This window comes from Falco cherrug, chromosome 4 (genome assembly GCF_023634085.1).
Source record: "Falco cherrug isolate bFalChe1 chromosome 4, bFalChe1.pri, whole genome shotgun sequence".
In the NCBI taxonomy this organism is placed as follows: Eukaryota; Metazoa; Chordata; class Aves; order Falconiformes; family Falconidae; genus Falco; species Falco cherrug.
In genome coordinates, this window is record NC_073700.1 from 53471724 (window position 1) to 53494253 (window position 22530).

The 22530-nt window shown below is 43.6% G+C and overlaps 1 protein-coding gene across 1 annotated transcript in view; it reads left to right on the top strand.

Annotated features, from left to right (window-relative positions):
• Positions 1–22530, top strand: part of WNT3A (Wnt family member 3A) — a 91695-nt gene that overhangs the window by 30771 nt on the left and 38394 nt on the right. The window contains exon 2 of the mRNA XM_055708844.1: positions 20030–20271. Coding sequence (XP_055564819.1) covers positions 20030–20271 — 242 coding nt within the window. The remainder of the gene's footprint in view (positions 1–20029; positions 20272–22530) is intronic.

Sequence of the window (22530 nt, forward strand, 5' to 3'; positions counted from 1 at the left end):
ATCACCTAATCTTTTGATGTTGAAGATTCTCCATCTCAAACAAGAGGGCTGAGAGGTTTCGTTAGTCAGTGCTTGTGAAGTTCCTATCTGTGCTTAATCCAGAGTTGCGAGCCTGAAATTATCATTCTTAAGGTAAAACAAACAAAAAAAAAATATCAAACTGGGGAAAATCTTCTGCAGTTCTGATTGGCAGTGTTTGATGATTAAAAACATGATTCATCCAAAAACAACCCACGCCTTTCAGTCTGTTCCCAGAGCTCTGGCGCCAACCAAACTGGGTACCGAAGAGACATTTCTGTCCTGTCACAGCAAGCAGCATCGAAATTGCAGCAAGGCAATTCCTTTTCTTCTGCTACAACAGGGTGTCTTTCACAATGACAACCCCAGCTAAGCAGAGTATCACTTACAGGGAGAGTCCGGGGTGCAAAAGCCTTCCTTGAGCAGGATGCTGCGGGACAATGGAATGAAAGGGCCACTACTGAGATGTTTCTAAACGGCGTTTTTAGTTTAAGACCTTTGCTGATAAGTGATTAGATGCTCTAAACAAAAAGGTGGTGCTAAAAGGATCAACAAGGAAAGTCAGTGCTGAGTGGGAGCAATTTACTGGTGAGAATCAACATCCTTATTCCTGTAAGGATGAAGAAGGCTGGTAATTTCAAGGCATAAATCCTTTTGAGGCTTGCCACATCCTGGTTTCAGCCAACGCTGGGATGGGTTAAAAGCAGGAGGGGCAGCATTGTAAAGCCATGATCTTATCCAACTCTCATCCAACTAGCTATTTATATGGTTGTAGATGTATTACATCCCATTGTCTAAGGCAGATCTTGGTGCTCAGCCCTTTGAGGGCTTGTGGTGAGTGCTCCTCTGATCAGAGAATTTTATAGTGCTCGGTGATAGGGGACTTTATGGCCTGAAGCCATGGACCATCTTGGGCCTGATCGTGTCAGATTCCTTACCTAAAACAATAAGGAGGTTGAGTCACTGCTTGGGTGGGAAGCCTTCAAGGAAATTTTAGTATGATTCTGTCTGTTCAGGACCATTATGACCCTGATGTCTGAGAGCTACACCTGGTCACTCTTTTGTCAGGTCCAATAACTTGTGCTGCAACCAGAACATTTAGAAAGCTGTTGAAGGTGGCATTTCCTAAAATTCCTGGTGTTGTCATTCAGACCACTATCCTTAGACCTTAGAAGAACTTATGGCATACTGTGTCATTGGAGATTGAGAAAGTAATGAATAACTCAGGTCAAAACTCTAGCTCTCTCTGAGTCACCAGAAGGAAGCATTGGTAATATTCAACGCATCTCCTGTATGTGACTGGCTTCAATCCTGTGTCCACTTTCTTTGTTGCCTGTAAAGGGCAGCATGATGTAGCAGCTATGGACTGCAGATGGTATGAATCAGTCGTTCCTCTCAAACTTGGATGTCTTTCTACTTCTCCAGGCCTCCTCCAGCTTTTCAGTACATCTAGACATGGTATTTCAGTAGTCCCCCCACCAATGCTGTGTGTGGAGGTCATGCTGCTCCCCTCCTCTGTCTTCGCTCTCCTAGCCAGCCCTGCTGTGCTCGGCGTTCCCATCCCAGGGGCCAGTCCCCAGATCCCTGCATCCTCTTGGAGACTCCATATGGCTTATGTCACTCCTGCAAGCCTGACTTGGCATCTGGGGCACAAAGTTGGCTTTAGTGGGCACATTCTGATCCCTCAAGTTGTGCTGCTGCCCTGTCTGTATCCTTCACTCTCACTCCCCCGGTGCTTCAATATCCTACAGATTTTTTTTCAATAATGATGTGATGGAGGGTTTTGTTGACTGTTGGTAAGAAAGTTAAATAGCACTGAGATGATCTTGGAGAGTTTCAGTTAGAAACAGCCCCACTTGATGATGGTTGCTTAGCAGAATGATACTGGAGAGCTGTCAGCTGTTCATCTATTTCTTGCGTACTATATTGATCCTACTTTGAATTCTTTATTCACTCTTTTTCTTAATATTCTGACAAGAATGCTGTATCAACAGATTTGCTTTTATTGTCTATGTTTAACAATCTCATTTAAAAATTGCACAGAATTAATTTTCCATATGACTGTGGTTACTACCACTAATTATATTACAACTCTTTCATTCTCTGTGGGTTCAGTCTTGTATCATCCATTTCCTTTTTGGGCCAGATAACAGATTTACAGTTATCCATTTGCTCTTTAACAATACAGTAGATGCCTAACCTATTTGGCATTGTCTTGTTTTCCATCATCACGTCAAGATTTATGACAAACGTTAAAGCAGTTATCCAGAAATATCCTAGATTCCCTTCATTCTTTATCTCCTTGTTTAACTACATATGGTTAATATGTTATTAGAGACTATAAATGCGTGTTTGTGTATGAGTGCGTGTGAATATCTCTGTATATTCTCTAACAATACACTGAATTATTTATTGGTCATTCTGATGTTCTTAGCACTACTAGTCATGGATTATTCACTGATGGCTTAAGCTTCCCTTATCACTTATGTGCCTTACTTGGTCCTAGTTTCTATTCACTGTGTTCACCATCTCCCGCTCCTCTCACATTGTTTTTCAGTGCCCATAGAATGGAGTGAACCTGAGATCCATGGGCAGCACTATGAGCTGATGGATGATTTTTAAACTATCCCATGGATTTTCACCTACACGGACATTTTTTTGTAAGAGCAAAAGTGTTTGCTTAGGGAATTATGTCCACTTTACCTACCCTTCTCATGTCACTCCACCTGGACAGGCTTTTCTTTTGCCTTCCCTGACCTAGACTGCACTTCAGTGCTCATGTGTCACAGTCCAGGTAGAGGCATTCGTTTCCTTTTCCTGTATACAGTCAGGAAATGTGTGTGGTTTTTAACCATTTACTGAAACAAAAGCTTTCAAAACAATTTTAGAACCCTCCCAGCCCCTCTCAGTCAGTCTGTTGTCATTTCACATCTCACCTTTCAAGACTTTTCCAAGTAGTTATTAATTGCAATACATTAGCATTTGCCAGTTCCAAGGAAGTTTGAAGTCTCCTTGTCCTAAGCAGCATATGCACATATAGCGAGAGACAGTCCCTGCCCCGAAGCACTTCAAATCTAATCTAAAGAGACAGAAAAAAAGGTGGGTGAAATGAAGAATTATTAGTATGGCACGATGTTAGCAACTCCTTACCCCAGATCCCTGGCAGCTTTCCAGCCCACAGATAGGACATGACTGCAGATATCTCTTCTCAAGGTAAAAGCAAGGTAGGGGTTTTGTGGTGGGAAGATCTCCACCCCTATTTTGCCACCAAGGAATGTTTTTGCTGGGCATTTGATGTGCCTGAAACAGAGCTCTATCAGTGACAAGGCAATGGCAGTGATTGGACCTGTGTGCAGCTGCTAAAGGCTTTCGCAGTCCTACGTCAAAAAAAAACCAAAACCAAAACACATTTCTGCAGCCGGTAAATTCAAGGGAGCATTCCCCTTCCCTCTGATGAGATTTGACATGTGTGGACACAGAAAAGGAGCGGGGTTTGCTTAGGCAAGGCACCAGCCCTGACTCCGGCTGTTCTGCTAACTGCTCTTCATTTTCTGCTTACTGCTGCCTCTCATCCTACCTCATTCCTGGCCTCTTTTCTCTGTTTCTTTCACCCCTTCACGTCCTGCCTGAATGCAGACAATGAGCTATCTACAGCAGGAATGGGCTCCTTGACATTTCTCCATCAAGCTCCTAACACAATGGGAGCTCTAATCTTAGACTCAAGTTCAAGGCATAATAGTAATAATTATTGTTATTATCATTATAATAACAATGATGGAAAGATTTAGAGAAAGCTGGAGAAGAAAAACGTTGCTAACAGCAAGAGAAGATTATCCTGATCCTGGAAAGAGGTGTGTATCAGCAACTTTTATTCACCAGATAGTCTTCCTCTTCCAGTGTGGAATGATACTAGAGTCTGGAGTTCTGGCTGTGCTCCATGATGGAGCACGGGCTAGGAGCTGTATGAATGGGTCGGTGAAGTTACAAAGAGGTGCCAGAAGCCGTTTTCCTAAATGCAGGTGCGCAGAAAGATGGGGAATGGACTGCAGTCATCCGTCCAGGCTCAGCAGATGGTGGCCCAGACCTCATGCAGGGAGAGGTCAACGTTTGGCCACTTATGGGATATGTAGTACGGGGTTAACAGCCAACATGGGCTTGTAGGGCTTTCTCCCTCTCTCTTATTTCTCCTGAGCACACCAGATAAATAGCTCGAGGTGAAGGCCTGCGCATTCTTTATGAAGCAAAACGTGCTGTCGGTGTAAGGAGGCGAATCTGTGGCCCGGGGCACCATGTGCAATGTAATGTCTCAAGTCCCTTGCACGGGCTTGTTTGAAATATGTGTCAATAACAGCAGCAGCAGCAGCTTGCTCAGAAAGGAAAAGGAGGTTAGCATGGTGGGGAGCTGAGGGGAAGGCAGCATGGGGTGGAGGGGAGGTAGGTCCCTGTCCTCCCCCATGAGCCTCCTTAAACAGTGCAAACCTTCCCCTTCTCCCCACCACCACCTCCCTCCTGGGCTGGTGAGATCACCCTCATTAAAGTGGATACCCAGCAGAAGCACTTCCAGGAGAGATTCAACACATTTGCTTACAAACTCATTTTGCAGCAGGAGGAATAAATGGTCTCTTGTAGGGAGTGGGTGAAGCCTCTAATTATTATTTTAAAGGAACTAAAGCAAAACCAGATTAAAAATTACAGGGGACTGGCTGTCTGCCTCTTCTTCCTTCCTATTCCAGACAGGATTCAGGTCTCATTGATTTCAGTGGAGTCCCAATTAGCACCTGGAAGGCCCACACATTCCTTTTGCACGAGTTTCTTCTCTGTGGTCTGTGATTGTCACGGCTGCTACAAGTGATGGGCTTCAGCAGGGCCAGCAGCTCTTACTAGCGAAGCTGGTTAACACGTCCTCAGGGGAACTAGTAGATTCCCCATCCCAGGACAGATATCTTTGGATATCTTTGGATCAAGACTGGGTACCTTTCTGAAAGAGGTGATTCAGCAATGGCCGGTGGTATAGAAGAGATGAGCTAATGGGTGGCCTTGCTTGGAAAGTATATACGTTGATGAATCTGTAAGATTACAATGTTGTTGAAGAGCAACTAGGCAGAATTCATAGACTTTTGTCGTTGCCTCTCAGCAGTTCCCCCACCCCAGCTGAGGAAAGTTATTTCAAAAGGAGGCAAGTGAGGGGAATGGTGGTGAATCTTCAGAATTTTGTGTCCCAATGAAAGTCCCCCTGTCCTGGCTTGGGCTGCAGTGGAAATGGCTGGATTTGGGTCTTTGTCCCTGTACTTCTTACACTTCCCATGGTGGGGGTTCCTACCCCACTGCAGCCCCCCTTCTCCTCTCAGCAAGTCTCTCTGGAGCTTCTCCAGAACTTGGTCTTTGGTTGGCCAAAGGGTTTGGTACAGGTGAATACAAACCTTTTATTTACCACCTGACCGCATGATCCTGAGTTCAAGGTGGGATGCATCTCACTGAACACCTACACTGTCAGTAATTCACACCTGAGGTATAATTCTTTTATAGCCAGTGGAGTCCAGCAGATGACTTAACCTCATATTGAAACAGACATCTAAACTAGGCCAAATTACTTGTGTCCTGATTGTGCTCTTTTCTTTCCATTGGATGCATGGGAAACATAGGACGGCTACCTCAGGTCTATGCTCCAGCCTTCTACAGGGCAGTGAGTTGAATCCCACTCATTTAAGTGGCCCAAATCAAGGCACCCATTTCTGCCATAGATTCATGGTGGCACCCAAGACACCCAAATGGGCCTGGCAGCTACCACCCAGGTCCTAGAGAAGATGACCTGTGCCCTTTTGGTGTGGCAGCTGGGAGCCAGGTAGGAACCCCAAACGTAGCTGGAAGGGTATGAGATGCCCATGTGCAGCCAACCAAACTGATCCTCCCATGTCTTGAAACACCTCCCCAGGTTTTGGAAATTTGTACCCACCTAGTTCTGAGCTTCTGATCTCCAGATATCATTAGTCAGTATTAGTAAGAAAAAAAGATGTAAGAGAGAGTTCCTTGAGGGCATTCAATGTTTCTGGTCAATGCTTGGGTGCACTAGAGCAGAGAAATTTTAAATTGTGCCTCCACAGACAAGGATGTGTCAATAGGTGTGTCTCTGCAGAAGGCAGAAAACATCTGATGGTGGCATCAAGGATAAACATTTTCTTGTGTTGGTGGTTTTGCTTCCATTGCCATTTTCAGCCTTGCAGTTAAGGAATAAATTCTTCCTTCCAAAGGAAACTTCCTGTTTGCCCTCCCATATAAGGTTATAAGTGGGCTAACGTCCTGTAGATGAAGGGCTTAGAAACCTTTAAAACCCTGTGCTATCAAGTCTCCAGGTGTTCCTGCTTTGTGTAAAATACCTGATCCCTTCTCACTCCTGCTGAATTCTGAACCTCGATGACAATTTGTGAAACTGAGGGCCATTAATTAGTTAGTTGAGCATTGTAGTAAAAGCCAGAGTTGTGCAAAGCCTTCTAAGATAGCAGTTGTAACATCTGTATCACACTTAATATGTTGTTGCTGTAAAAATCCTTGAACACTGAATTTTCTTTTTTCCTGGCAATATGGACAGTTGGAAATTTCTTTGTTTCTTAATCAAAAAAAGTTGCCAAAATTCTGAGTGATTTGTTCAATTAAATAATTCTGGCCAGTCAAAATATCTCCTTTAGATTTCTACTGTTCAGTATTCTAATGCATGCAGGACTATAGTAAAAAATCATAATGCTAGAGGTTGTTTCAATGTGGAAAACAAGCTACTTTTACAGCAGTAAAGCACTTCATTTTTTTAAAGTAAAAAATAAAACCTTAGTAGGTTAAACCCAACAAGGGCACAGGTTTAGTGTTCTGTATGCTACCTGTGCATCATGGAAGAAAACTGCAAAAACGCACAAGAAGCTTTGGGGGAGCTTCGGCTTTTGAGGATTTCAGCACAGTCACATCCAGAGCTTAAGGTTTTGATTAGAAAAGAAATGCAAGGGAATATTCCCTCAGACTTTCTGTCTCTGACCCTGTTATGATAGGCACCAAGAGATATTTAGGGTCTATAAGCATGAGAAAGCTGAAAACTAGAGAGCGAGCGTCTGGTTGATTGCGGCTGCAGCTCTTTGGTGAGACAGAGCTGCTTCTGCTGCATGGTGAGAGCAGCCTGCTGGCAAGCAGCGAGCTCCTGCTGCAGAGGGCTGTGCTGTCCCTGTGGTTACTCTTAGACCTGAGCAAAGTCCCCAGGTTCCACGTGAGATCCACAGGTTGACTTGATTTTCTCCAGCGGAGCTTCCTTCCCACAGCCTCCCATTGTCACTGTTCAGATCTCCTGTGAAACCTAATAATTAGCATTGCATAATCCCCCAGATACATCAGTGTATTGGTGCGGCAGGTAACGAAGAGAAATCCAAGCTGGAAGGAATCCATCTGCTAAACTGAGTGACCCTGCAGCTTTATTTTGATGATGTTGATGATGATGATGATGATGATGATGATGATGATGATGATGATGATGAAGAGGAGGGCTCATCTCTGGCTTCTAAAGTAAACACAGGAGGTATCTTGGCAGAGGAACATGCAGCAGAAAGCTGGGATTGCTTTCCCAAATTCTTGGCCGTTTCCCTTGCTGCATGTCAAAGCTGGTATCTTTGCCTAATAGTGATCACCCCTCCGCGAGCTGATCACTATCTGGCAGCCTGTCTGCATTTCCCCAGCCACTCTCAGAAAGAAATCATTAAGGTTCTGGTGCTGCGGTGAGCTCTCAGGTGCGGCTCCGGCTGCTGCCACCCTGCCGGAGTCCTTCTGCAGGAGGCTTCTTGCCCCAAGCACTCAGGGCTCATCTGCCCTCACCAACCAGGGAAAACGAGCCCCTTGCTATGGTTGTTCGCTCTTCACCCAGCATCTTAGTTCATCCTCCAAGTCAGAGATCTGTGTTAGTTTCTCCTGCTCCAAGGACAACTATCTTCCCACTCTCTTTCCTCTAAATCCTACCCCTCCTACATGCTTCCTCTCTCACCTGAGTTTCTTCCCCGTTCATCAGCCTGACCACCGCCAGCCTTTTTTCAGCCAGGCACTGAGTCACCAGTTGCACTGAGAAGTTACTAGGCTGGAGAACAGTTATGTTTTTCTGAGGAACATCAAGGCACGGCATCTGCTGAGTCACCTGGAGAAGAAACTCTTTGAGCCACAGCTCCTGGTGTGCAAACACCAAACTCCAGCAAGATTGGAGAGAGGAGCCTGGAGAAGAAAGCTTGGTCCTTCTCTGCGTTGTCTGGTGATGTACACATGGTACAATTATTCTCCAGATGTGTTCCAGGAAATCAGACCAGGCCTGTTGCATGATCATTCGAAAGACTGGAAGAGCTTTTCACCAACATCACCTTTTTTCAACCAAGAGATCTAGACACCCTTGCAGTGGGTGGCTTGTTACTTAGAAGCCCAAGAAGATGGCTAGGAAAAGCCAGCCGGTTGCTAATTAGGTTCATATTACATATACATAGGGCTCCCTATGTCAAAAACAGATTTTTAAACCTTGACTTAGCATTAGGTCACTGACATAGACGTAGGAAGTTGAGATGTTTTGCTTAGCAGCCCAAGAAAATGAAGCTGCCTTATGGCTGAAGCATCCCTACCTGTCCCATTCACACCAGAATAAACTCTGGGATAAAGGAGATCCAATACATCCATCTCAGTAGACAGGAGGTATCTGCAAACAGTGGTAGAAGTCAGTGCTTAAAGCAGATTAAATGTTTCTCTTCTTTCTCTGCATCAGGTTTTATTGCTGTTGTTATTCTTTCTGTTGTGAGAGATGATCTTTGAGAGAGAATTTTTCTCTCTCTCAAAGTGTATACAAATGCCAGGACATACACTGGCATTTTTCCTGTACCTTTGAGCGACTCATCAGTCTGTACCTCCTTAATTTTACTGAGATCTAGCTGAAACATGTCAAGGAGCCATGAGGATTTTTTCCCATGCAAAGTAGTTTCTTTGCAAAAAAAAAAAAAAAAAAAAAAATCTAGTTATTCTGTTGCAGCAGAAATTGCCATTTCATTTCAAAGAATAGTTTTACAAGCAACAAAAAAAGTCTGAGCTTCTGTCTCATGTAGTTCTTGCAGGAGTTTAGCCCTAAATGAGGATTGATTTCCCTTTGGGTTGGGTTATTCCTTATGACCTTCCTCCATGTGGATTCTCTGTTGTCTAATAACAGGTCATCTTTTGCTGCAGCCCTTCCAAAGCAGAGGGAAGGAGAAGTTAAGGAGGTCTCTGCCCGCTACTGCTTTCCATTTTATTAAAAAAGAAAAATATAGAGCTGAAAAGCTTCAATGTATCTTTGTTCTTCCCTGACAGAGTATCATATTCTTTTCCCATACATGTTTGGACTAAAATCCAGATAAATATTCTCCTTAGTCCTAAGTGCATCCTGTGTACAGAAATGGTCCCCAAAGAGCGTGTAAGATGTATTTGTAGCTATGTGCAACTTTGGACCAGTTGAATCGGTCCCTGAACCTTGCAGAGGGATGGAATAAGTCTTGTGATATTTCAGACCAAAGGAGAAGCAGATTCCATGATGAATGGATGATATGAAAGGAAGCACAATCCTAATTTATTGCAAAGTACTTAAATGGTATTTTGAAGGACAGTCCAACTAGATGAAAAGTCCTTTTGGGTTTGGGATCTTTTTCTTTTATTTTTTTTTTCCCTGTTCAGTAGTTCAAAATGGAAGCATCTTTTTCATGGTTGGAAAACCAAGCATTTGATTCTTTTTCCACAGAAATCACAATATTTCTAAAGTTTTGAGGTTCTGAGTATTTTAAGACAAACATGAAAGATTTTTACGTGAAGTAAAATTGTATGCAAAACCACCCTCTATAAAACCGTATTTTTACAATGGTCAGAAAACTTCAACTTATTCTGAGTGCTTGGCAAATGAGGCAAATGACATAGATATGTGAAAAATACTCAGAAGATTTTGGGGGGGTGTAGTGGTATATATATGTATTTGTATGGGAAATAGATTCATGTTAAAAAACATATGTGCCAAGTCCTAACTGGCAGTTTTAGCAGAGTAGATGAACTAGTGGGGGACTTTGCTCTTCCTCAAGGGATCAGGGTTTGGACAAGCGACAGTGAGAAATGGCAAAATTCCTGATGCAACTGGAGCTGTGCTCTGGGTCTACAAAGGAAACAGTCCCTGAGATTGCTCAATCAAACCCTCTAATTTGGTATCGATAATTAAAAAAAAAAAAAAAAAGCACACACAAGTGTGACAGAAAATTCCTTACTGCCTGTCTTGGTGCAATAAAAGTCCTTAAACACACGCTCAAGTTTAAATACGCGCTGAAGTCCCATCGATTACAGCGTTTGCTTGAAGCACAGGCTGAAGTGCTTTTCTGAATCTGGGCTTCCTGCATTTTCCTTAGCAGTGTTCTATGGCCAGAACAAAAAGTAGCTGTAGGATTCATTAGAGGGAGAAGGGGAAAGAAAAAAGAAAAGAAAAAAAAAAAAAAAAGAGAGAGAGTGCAAAAGGAAGGAAAAACAAAGAGGAGGAAACTTTATGGCTCCGTAAACAGCTGTAAGCAATGTCTCTGGTCGGGTCAGACCGGTCTGAGTTGACAAGGCAGTGTCTCCAATTATATAGCATGCTGTAGCCTGTAAAAATGAAATCAATTTGTTATTTTTCTGGGAGAACATTATAGCGTGAGTTCACACATTTGGTGAGCCTGATGACTCAGTGAAAGCCAAAGCAGGAACTCGCAGACGTGTGTGTGTGTGTGTGTGCGCGCATGTGTGTGCACAACAGAGTGAGGGTACGTCTGTGAGCTTAGCATGACCACATGCACATTCCGAATACACTCTTGGAGGAAAAGTAACTTGCTGTATCGGAACAGTGGATGGTGAAAATCCCATTGTTCTTGTAGGGTTACCTAAACACCACAGTGATGGAGCTTTCCAGCCATGGTTCTCATTTCAAAATTGGCTTCCTCTCTGAGTAGTTTCAGGATAAAATTCCCCCAAGCACTTAAGCACTTAAGCAATTTAGAAGTCCAAATCCAATCTTCACAAGGATCTGAGGTCTTTGAGCCCAGTCCTTCAAGGTATTTAGCACTGACATAGCCCCAAACAGACCTCAATTCAGGGGGACGGGCGTTAATGAGAGGTTTGAAACCACAGTATGTAACTTATATTGCTGATCATTTAAAAAAGGTTCAAGTTGGAATGCTTTGGGGCTGGGGGGAACTAGGAGGGTTAAGACTAGCCACACTCCTAATTACTATTGAAATTCATAGTACAAGTCTAAATATCTTTAAATGCTGCAGGTATTTTTTGTTGCCTAATAAGTTGCCTTCTCTCTTCCCTCCATTCTCCTAACTTAGCATACCTGACCCAAAAATTTTGATCTATTTTCATTGAAAAGTTGATTCCAATGCCCAAGGTATATGGGCATCGTACTGGGTGGAAAGGGGCAGGCTCTCTCCCAGGCCAGCCAGCTGTTGCATTGCAAACACATACATACATACATACATACTTTCCATTTGTCATGAAACCCTGATAGGGGTTAGGCTGGGAGAAGTCAGAAGTAAGGCAGCAAAGGTGTTTACATGAAACTTTAAATTACTCTTCTTTCATTTGCAAGTAACTGTTGTTCCTCATCCCAGGTAAATTTATCCATCAGCAATATCATTAGATGAGTTCATTATAACCACGAGATTTACAGCTCTCATAAACTGCAGTGTAGGTGGCAGATTAAAATGTTAAGGCTTATACATCTCTAATACTGTGATCCTGGCAAATCTTGTAAGATAAATGAAGCTGGATGGAGGCAGATCTCAGCAGAGAGACCTCCAGGGAGAAACCCCAGATGTAGGATGTGGTATGGAAACAATATCAGGGTCACTGTGTCCTGGAGCCAGGCTTGAAAGCGTGGTTTGAGGAGCCATTATTCTGCTAGATGGGTTGTTTCTCAGATGACATGTATAACAGAGGAGTTAATTGCCTAGTGTAATTAAAGAGTTCCTGAGACTTTTTGCAAGGAACCGGGTTGTTAATACTTATATTCTCTTCTCTTCTCTTCTCTGCTGTTCTGTAGATCCTAAGGGAAGACAAAGTCAAAGAAGCATCTCTTGCACTTAGAGTGGAAGTTGCCGAGTGTTGTGGTGTGCCTTAGTTCCTGTGGGAATTCACTGTCCTGGCCAAACCTCAGCTCAGATAATTACACTCTGCTTTAACATCCACTCAAAGTTGCCATTGAGCATGCTGTTTTCCAAATCCAGACCCAAACTTGTATTGGGTGTTATAAATAAGCTGCCATGATCCACACGAGAGGTGGCTGCCACATATCTCTTGGCCAAGGCTTTCCTTGGTGTCCTCTTCCCAGCCCTCCAGGCACTACCTTTTTCAGCAAAAAGGTGAGATTCCTGGTCCCTTTTAGCTTGCTAAAAACAAGGTGTCTAGTTTATGCTCATCGCTTTTCCACAGCCAGTTCCGCCTCCTAGGCATCTCCAGTGATTCAGCCCACCTATCTGAGGCACCTATCTTAGGATGGGCTGAATTGCTCTCTGGAGATGCTGATCTTGCTCCATGGACTCTAGTAGACAGCTAACTTGGCTGAGATGCCTAACTTTTAAATGGTCAAAGTCGAGTGAGATGAGTCCCACACTTAGAGATCCTCTGATGAAAGGTGCTAGAGAAATACAATACTGCATCATCATCACCATCGTTATTATTAATGCAGGGCAAGGGTGAGGGAATTATTCATGGGAGAAAAGCTACCTCCATGCCTGCGTGTTTGCAGGATCGGACCCAGCCACAAAATTATGTACATACTTTCTGGGCTAGAAGAGAAAAAGAATTTAAATATAGCTCTTGTACTCCTCTCTACGATGGAAGAGGAGATATCTAACAAGAGAGGTGGAAAGAACAGTTAATCCAGTAGGTTTCAGTCTTTTTTTTTTTCCAGACTGAAAGGAAAAGGAAGGATGGACACCTGCACAGTGAATTTGATCTAACAACAGGGCTGGATTTCTTAGTTCTTTTTGTGAACCTCTTAGCAATAGTCTGCCAATAGCCAGATCCTCGGAGACCAAAAGCTGAAGGCCTCACTGCAATCAATGTTACACACTCATAATTTCTGAACTAAAATATGGCACTTTGGTAATTAGTGTTAGACTGCTTACATCGAGGTTTCGTTATTAGTGGACAATACACAACAAAAAAAACCCCTCACACTGAAAAAAATCTTTTTCATTACAATCTTGATTCATGTCTTCTAATGCTAAACTTATTGCTTTGCTGATCTATGTTAAGTTGGTTTTCAAACTTTCAACTAAAAAGTTAATTAAAAATCATATTATTGTCCACATTCTGTAATTGCCTGGGTCTGGGATAGTTTTAATGTCAGAGAAGAAAATCCCTTCCACCCAGGAGGAACATTAGTTAGCAGAAGATGTCCTTCTCCATTTAAAATGATGGGGTTTGTCAAGTTCCATTTCCTTTCTTTCCATTCCAAAACTTCTCCAGGTTTTATTTTCATTTTCTTAGGAAAACGGAAAAATAAACACAACATATGCTAGAACACTGGTGTTTTTCTGCGTAAAAGAACACCATTATACAAGTGTAGACTTATTTCTTCTACCTGTCCAGCCACCTGGCCTCTAGGTTGGTGGTTCAAGTCTCTACAGAAGACTTTCATGGAGCTGGGAGCTGATGTATGCTATCAGAGTGTAAAAGACACAGTAGGCTCAACTATGTCTCCTGTGTCTGGTCCCTAGCTCTGGGGTATCCTTCCCAGCTTGACAAACCCCATCATTTTAAATGGAGAAGGACATCATTCTGCTAACTAATGTTCCAGCTGTCCCTGTTAGGTGGGCACCTTAGTTCCTCCATCGTGTATGCCAGCCCTGTGTGGTGAGGGTTTGTGGGAACTGAATCAAGGCTGACTTACAGATCCTGTCCCATGAGCCTCTTGAACATCCAGGTGCCATTTACCATTCATGGCAGCCTCCACTCTTTTTGAAACTTCACAGCCCCCCAGTTGCTTATTTCTCCCCATATTTGTTTTTAGGCAGCCTCAGATACATGAAGTTCATGCTGGTCAACCTCACCAGCCCATGGGAGATTGTGGTTGGGGCACCACAGAGGGCCTAACTGGGATGCTGTGGGATGGAGCAAGGACCTTCCACTCATCACTTGCTAGCAGCTTCCCTGAGAGCCCTTCTGGTCTAGTACCAGGAAGTGTGAGACAACCCTTGATAGGTTTTCCTTGTAGCTTGACAGAACCTACGAAGACTTCTCCAGCCACCTTCTTCATTTCAGTATTGTAGTATCATAATACCAAGGGCGTGTTATTGAGTCTGCATCTTTTTAGCTCTGCACATCTTGCCCCCTCCTTCATCATGTGGCTGAGATCCATCTTCAAAGAGTTGTGGCACCACAGAAAGGCAGCCAAAAGGAGCAAGAAAGGACATTAGAGTGAGATGAACCTCTGGAAATCTGAAGAGATAATGAGAAAGGACTGGGAGGAGGTGTGACATCCTGTCGTTAGGGGATCCCACACAAAGGGAGCAGCACAGAAGAAAACCTAGGGCATCTGCTAGCAAACATAAATCTGTTGTAAGCAGGTGGACATCCTTTGATTTAACTTCTTCAGCAGGACCGTCTGCCACCTTGCTTCTGTGTAAGACAAGAGAGCTAAGGCATTGCTATTGCTCAGTTCTCAATATTCAGTGGGCACTTTGGTGCTTTCTGGGTCTTATCCTGGGTCATTAGACAAGTTACACTCTAGCTGTCCAACATTAATAAATGCAGTTATTTTACCTGTGTCGGGGACCCCAGAAGGACGTTTGCTGAGGAAGCTCTCAGCAGCACTTGGAGCCAGCAAAAGGCCTCTCCAAGATGAATAGCAAAATAGAACTCCTGCAATGTTCAAGAACAACAGAATTCAGGAAGAAGCAAGTAGATGTATGTGCTGCTATATGCTGCCACCGATGTGTCAAGGACTTTTGACAGCCACACTGAGAAGGTAGTGACCTTGAAAAGTCAGTAAGTGGTGCTGTACAGCTAGGTCATCCAGAACTGAAGCTTTCTCTTTTTCTGAAAAAGCTATGAGCATGTATTTCCTGCATATTTCTTCCTCATAAACTGGCTGTCCATTCCAAAAGGCAGAGTACATGTAATTTATTGAGAAGGTGGCCAGGTACTTATTTACAACGGCTCTGCTGAAGGAGCAGATAGATTGAGATAAGGGAAATTAAGAGCTCTCTAGGTGTGTTGGCAAAGAAAAATGCTCACTGAAGGTTGAATTAAACACTTCAGGGCATGCAAGGCTTAAAGATAAGCCAAGAACTTTGGCTGTGGACATACAGAACAGTGTTTTCATGCCTCCTCCTGAACTAATGAGAAGAAAAGGCTAATTGGCTTGGAAAGAACAGCTCGTTGACCCTTTCCCTTGGTTCAGACTTGAGCAGTACCTGTTCTGGGGATGTGTTTGTACACTGGAGTGCTGCATGAATTCTCCAGTGGAAAAGGAGAGGTTGGTGTCAATGCATCTGGGAAGTCTTGGTGCTTAAGAAGTTTGAAGCTGATGCCTGGTTAGGCCACAATAGGTGACACTTGGCTCATTTTTCAACATCACATTTTCAAAACCACCCACATGCAGAAGACAGCTGAGAAGCAGATCACAGGAGAGTGGAAAAATGCAAAAGACAGGTTTAATCATTGGAAACAGTGAGAAAAAAATGAATGATGGGAGCTACTAGAGAGTTGAGTAACAGCAAAATGAGATTCTGATCTTTATAGACTTTCCCAATCTTTTCTAAAGGTTTTGGTGGTTGTGGTGGTGGTGTTTTTTTGTAGGGGGAGGGGAGGGTTGGGAGGTTCATAAGGTTCATACCTCATGATCAATAAAAAGGACAGGAAACTGAAAGAATTTGGTTCTCCTAAAGATAAATTGACTTTAGATGGAGGGAGAAAGTGTTTACATCTGGAAGCTGGAAGCAAAGCAGATACCAAAAGAGGGTGCTCTGTTAGATGTTATCACACTCCAGAGTCTGCAAGCGTGCTAGGAAGGGGAGTGTGCTTAGCTACATCTAACAGCAGAGGCACTCTTCATGGAGAGATGTTTTGAGCTTCCACCCTGTATCTTCAGCTGGAAGTCAAGTGACTACACACTCCTCCATGGAGTGCCAAATTTACATTACACTGTCTCAGTGCCTGATGACACCTTGAGAACAAGACTCCTGCTGGAGATTGTCTTTTGCAGATTAAACTTTCCAGACTGTAACATAGATCAAAGCAAGGTGTGACTGTTTTCCTGCTGTATTGAGAAGGGAGCAGTGTAAAAAGCAATTAAAAGTATTTCTACATGTTTTTATTTTTTTTTAATCTTAGATGATCTTCCCAGCAACGGAAACGAATAGTTGAGGGCACCAACCTATAAACTCCTCTTCCGATGACTGGTATTTTCACTCTGCCACTGTAGTAACCATCAAAAAACATAGACAGGCATGAGTTTGGCTGTTCACATAATTAAAGTTTATGAGACTGGAATCCCAAAGTTTCATCCAGGTCCTATTAAATAGCTCAAGAAAGTCCTCCTGGCTTCACAACATGATGGATGGAGCCTACAGCAGGTTGATTCTATCTCTGTGGATACTTTATCTTTGGTGGGAACTGGACAGGGTGCTTCTGAAAGCTTTAGGAGGGATGATGGTGACTCCAGTTGATGTGGGAACAAACTCCACAGATGTTTCCACTAAAGTTAACTTTAGACACTGGAAAGTGTCCACATCCTGGACTCCCTGTGTAGTCAGTGGCTGAATTGTTCTCTGAAGGATGAATAAAAGCAACTAAGTGCTCTTCTCTAGAGGCTTTGATGAAGGCATCTATCTCTCCCATTGTTTACAGAGATAGGACCATCTAGCTCCCAAGCCTGAAGATGGAATCTATGAATACCTCCCAACTGCCAGTCCTCAGGGGGTTGAACAGATTGAGATTTAGAGATGTGGCACCCTAAGACTCCACATTCCCAACAAGACCACAGAGGCAACACACTCAACAAGTCCTCTGAAACCTGAGAAGGTGTTTTAAAATGTGTCTTCAGTCCAGAAACTTTGATCCAGTGTTTGTATATAGCTTAACAATGAGACAAAACTGTACACAGTGCAGTCAAAGTGCAAACACCCTTTGGCTTGGCATGGGCTCCATTTCACAGGTGCTTTTCTGCCACTAGTTGTTCCCTGAATTAATCTCAAGCTCAAGAAAACCCACATCAAGCCACTTAGATAGGGAAAACAAGTTATCTGGGTCCTTTTTCTTGGTCTTCTCCTGTGGGTTCCTGCAGGCTCCTGCAGGAGCTTGCCTCCTTCCTACAGCTGAGCTCTTTGCATGGGCTTCAACACAGCACTTAGCTTTCCTGGGTGGGACTTTTTCAAGGAACCTAGCCATTCCAGTTGTTTGGTATCATGGCATGATTCATCTGGAGACTTTTACAGTGCAGACATATCCCACTCAACCAGTCACCCAGGCTGTCTTGATAGCCTAGCCAATACAGTCAATGGAGGCAAGGCCATGATTCGCCTCATCCCAAAGCAGACATCTAAAATGGGCAGATGAACCATGCCCTAGAAGTGCCTGTTTCTCTCCACTGACTAATTGAAAAAGCAGGTTGGGCTGAGCAGATCAGCTGGAGATGTCCATGTTGCAGACATTAGAAAGCAGGTGACATGAACAAAGATTATGGTTAACGCGAGCTGCCTTCCTCCCTCTTTCAATGCAATGGAAAGAGAGACGTGCTTCTGGAGGACAGTTCATGCTATTTGTCTCATCTTACCTCCCTTGGGTAGGATGAATTGTCCTCTAATGTTAAGTGAGATTAATATTCTCCTAAAAGTGCAACTGAGGTGGAAAGAGGCATCTAAGTTTAGGAAATCAGCTGCAAATTCTTTGCTTTCCCAGGCACCTTCTACCTTGTCCACCTAAAGTTCATTTACTGGAGGGCTGAGCTGGTTATCTTGGTTCTAGATTCTTACCTAGAGTCATTTGAGCTCCAGAAGTGAATGTCCCTGTGTCTTACTTGCCTGGGAAGCACTGATTTGTAAAGGCTAGTTTATGCACAGTCAGCAAAGCTGACTACAAATAGTTGTGGTACCTGACCATCTGAATGTCCGTCTCCTTTTCACTTCTGTCCCCTCTGGACCACCAGGAAGGGAGCAAACTGGCTGCAGCTGGTTTTCTTCCATAAAAGGACAGACACTTTAAAGCATTTTTTATCCCAGCCTAAAGAAGTGATAAAGTCAAGCTAATTTTCTTCCGAACTCCAGCAATGATAGAATTCTTGCACTTTTTTTTCTGTCAGAGCAATGAAGGCATGTTCCCTGACTGCCTTGTTGATAGTTCAAACACACCAGGATGTTCCCAAATGAAAACCACATCGCAAAATTGAATGTAAACAGAAATACACACTGCCCAGGCAGGTTTCTGTTTGTCATTAATTCTGAGCAGAAAAGTCAATCAAGAGATTTAATTAGAATAAAAGGAAATTATACTCTAAAAATCCCTTCAGTTTTAGTAATCAAGGTTATTATTAGAAGCACCAGTAAAAACACTTTAAAAATCTATCTAATTAGCCACATATCTGCTGATCTCTCTGCATAGCTGACTTGTTTGTCTCTAAGGCTTTAACCAACATAATAGTTCATGGACACTCCTTTCAACAGACTGAGCACAGAATTTGCATTCAAGTTGTGTTGTTTTGTTGGGGTTTTTTGTTGGTTTGTTTTTTTTTTAATTTCACACTGTTCACTTTAACCAAGGCAATTCACAGACTGATGGCCAAAGCAGGCTCTCCATATCCTTGTGACAGTACAGCAAAGCTGGCGCTGTTTTGTGAAAATACAGCACCATTTTTGAAAATTCCCAAACTGAAACTGTTGTGAAAGTAAGGTGAAGATACTCTAAATTAATATCCAGAAGGACACTGGCAGCCATTCTAATAATTTATTTTTAAAACACTTCAACCTGCTTAGAAAGACCCGATATTGCTTTGCAAAGTATATACTTGGATCAAGCAGGTGTGGAAATGCTTTGCTAAACAGTAGAAAATCTTTTCCATCCCAGTCTTTCAGGGATGTTACTGGTATCCCAGGCATGGCTCCCAACTTGCATGCCCATAATCACGAGTGTTTCTGGTAGCATCAGTACCATTGTTCACGCAGGAGAATAACATTGATATTGGACCCATACCAGAGCCCTAGGAGAGTTTTAACCCAAGTTCTTCTGTTCCAGCAGGGCTACATTTCCACTCCCTTTCCTCTGTAGCACAGCAAATTTAACTGCTTATGGTAGCACACTTATGTAGCACTCCTGCAGCCTTTAGCTCAGAGTTGGCTTTTGAAAGTTCTCAGGATCCAAACTCCTTGAGTCTTTAGGGTCACCTTCAGGGCACAGAAGTTACCTGGTAAGGTTCAAATATACAGGACACACTGCTGAACTGTATGATTTTTGTCAGTTCTTGGTGATTGCTTTTGCAAGACTTGGAGCATGGTGTCTTCCACTGTTGGTATTACTATTTGGTGTAGCTCTGAAAGTACTTTTGACTGTCTAATCCCTGGGCTTCCTCAGCTGCCAAAATTTCCTGTAATACTGACGTGCTCTTGTATAGGTTTGCTTGACTTGCAAAGAAATAAATGTGGGTTTAACCCTCCAGTTGCAAAGGAAACTAGCTTCATGAGCTGGGCGTCTGTGGGAAGAAGAAGCACAATGATGGATTGAGGTTTTGAGAGAATGAAGAAAAGGGAAGGAAGATATTAAAAGTTGAGTTTCTTGCCTTGTTGGGCCTGTAGGGAACTTCAGGAGAGAGAGGATGATGTTTGGGGGGAAACGAGAGTGGAAAGGATGTTTTCTGGAGAGGGAAATGCAGAAGAACTGAAGATGTTGGTTTTCCATCCCCATTCTTGTGAACCAAGTACAAAGGTGAAAGCCAGCCTGACACAATTTCTTTTTTCCTTGGTTTTTTTTCCAGGTCCTTGGCAATTGGTCACCAGTATTCCTCCCTGGGGACTCAGCCCATCCTCTGCGGGAGCATCCCAGGACTGGTACCCAAGCAGCTACGCTTCTGTCGGAACTATGTAGAGATCATGCCCAGTGTAGCAGAAGGGGTAAAGATTGGGATCCAGGAATGCCAACACCAATTTCGAGGGAGGAGGTGGAACTGCACGACTGTCAATGACAGCTTAGCCATCTTCGGGCCTGTGCTAGATAAAGGTGAGTGCAGCGCTACGGGTTTGGTGACAGCAACATCCATGGTGGAGTAGCAACAAAGACCTTGAGAAACCTACTGTGAGCCCATTTGCTTCTGATGAAGTGTCGTGCAAAATGGGCTGCAGGAAACAGGAATTGAGCTTGATGAAGGAGACCTGTGACACAGGCAGGGAAAATTTTGTTATCCCAGGACCCCATCCAAGCAGCTCAAACCTGACTCAGAAGGTCTTTTGTAGAGACAAGAATATAATTAAGCATTCTTAGAGGAATAGCAAGGACATGTGTGCCTCCCCAACGTAAGGAGGGTGTTTACCCACCACCTCGATTATACAGACAACATCCAGTCACAGATAACCACTACTTCTACCTCAAACCTCTACTGGGATTGTGTAGGTGACCCAGAGAGCTGGGAAGAGCCCAGCACACGGAGAGTGGGGTCATCTCTGACCCTGCTTGGAGTTGGAGGTTGGGCTACAGACCTCCCAGGGTCCCTTTCAACATGAATTATCCTATGATCCTATGCCCCTTGGAAGGAGCACAAAGGATTATTGTGTTTTCAGTGATCAAGCTGGACGTCTGGCTCCTTTTCTGACCCCATGGCATTTCATGCCGCATTTTCAGCTCGATGGATGATTGCAGAGGGGAAATGATGGGCTGTTGGGGATGGTTCCAAGGGGCTGGACTGACCAGATAACATCAGTTTTGATGCCATAATGGGATATAATGAAGATCAAAGGCCTGAGGAAATCACCATCAATTAATGGTTCTGCTTTTATTGGTTATAAATGTGGCAAATTAAGACGAGGGTGGCAATTCAGGCAACTAACTCTGACACACTGATATAAATGGGAGCACTCAGAAATATTATGCCCTGTGTTGTTGAATGCAGTGGGATTTAAGCACGTTGCTAAGTCTGAGTATCTGGTCATTTCCCTTATAAATTGGCAGAAACCTATTATAGCTTGTATTTTATCCTTCTTTGCCCTTGTAATACTGGTTTTAAAGTTCAGCCTGCTCCTGCTGGTCTCAGTAAGCCTGGGTCAAGCTCTGCTTTTCCCTTTGCTACAGAGGGGTTCATCCCAAATGTAGACTCATTTTGCATTTGATTTCTGCTCAGATAGTAATTCCAGGTGCCCTGTGCAGAGCCCTGCAGGAATATGGCTGCTTTCTCTTAGGAGAGCACCAGCAGAAGAGGCTTGGTAGTCCTCTTTTCTTCCTTCCTTTCTTTCTCAATTTATTTATTTATTTATTTTGCAAAGAATAACAGTTACAGGTCCTGAGAATCTAAGAGTTGGAATTACTTTGTCTGGAATAGTGGAGTAGCACCGTTTGAACTCATATGAGAGAAGAGGGAGCATTTGGGATATTTTCAGGGAATCTCCTGTATTGGCATATGTAGCTGATCTACACCCATCTTGGGGCACGTTCCTCCAGCATCTGGAGGTAGGGGGTTTGTTGGTTTTTTTTCTGCATTACTCGGAAGAGACTTGGACATTTCCACTTGCATTAATTTTGAAAAATAGGGCAGCCAGGAGAGAGCAAAGCCTTGGTTTGTATCATGGCAGGGCCTCCACCAGCCAGAAGAGGCGTTTACCGGCACCCAGCAGGAGAAGGGGTGGTTTTGGCTAGTGGGGTTACCCCATTAGAGCTGGACAACTGAGGCACCTTGTTAATGCTGCTGTCACTATTGGGGTTTAGCGGTGAGAGATCATCCCAAAATGATCACACCTGTAAGATCTGCAGCATGGTGCACTTGAGTCCCTATGAAAGTGTCATACCGCAATGTTTTGCTTGTAATTAAAGCATCTCTTCTGGGTACATCCCTCCTGGGTGACTACAGCAGTTGGCCACAACTACCAAACTGAGTATTTTCCTCATAGACACAAGCCCAACGTGACTTTCCCAAGAGCATTCACTGGGCACAGGCAGTAAGTGAGCCAGATAACCCAATGTCTTTGCCTCGTCACAAGGCTGGATGTCCTCAAGGACACATGGAGCACATCATGCTCCCAGACGGTCTCGGATTAGATGCTCCACATCTCCTGTAGCAATTACACCTTGTGCACAAGGAAAGCGACCCTCACCCCCTTCTTGATCGAAGGAATCTCGATCCCACAAGCTTCCAAATGCTCTTATCTCACAAGGATGTCAACATGAAAAGTCTGTCCCTCCTTGAGACTGCAGGCTTTCGGTAGCCAGGCTCAGGGAGGAAAAGAAGGCTGGGACGATTTCATAACTGAAGAATGTTGTTCCTTGAGGGAG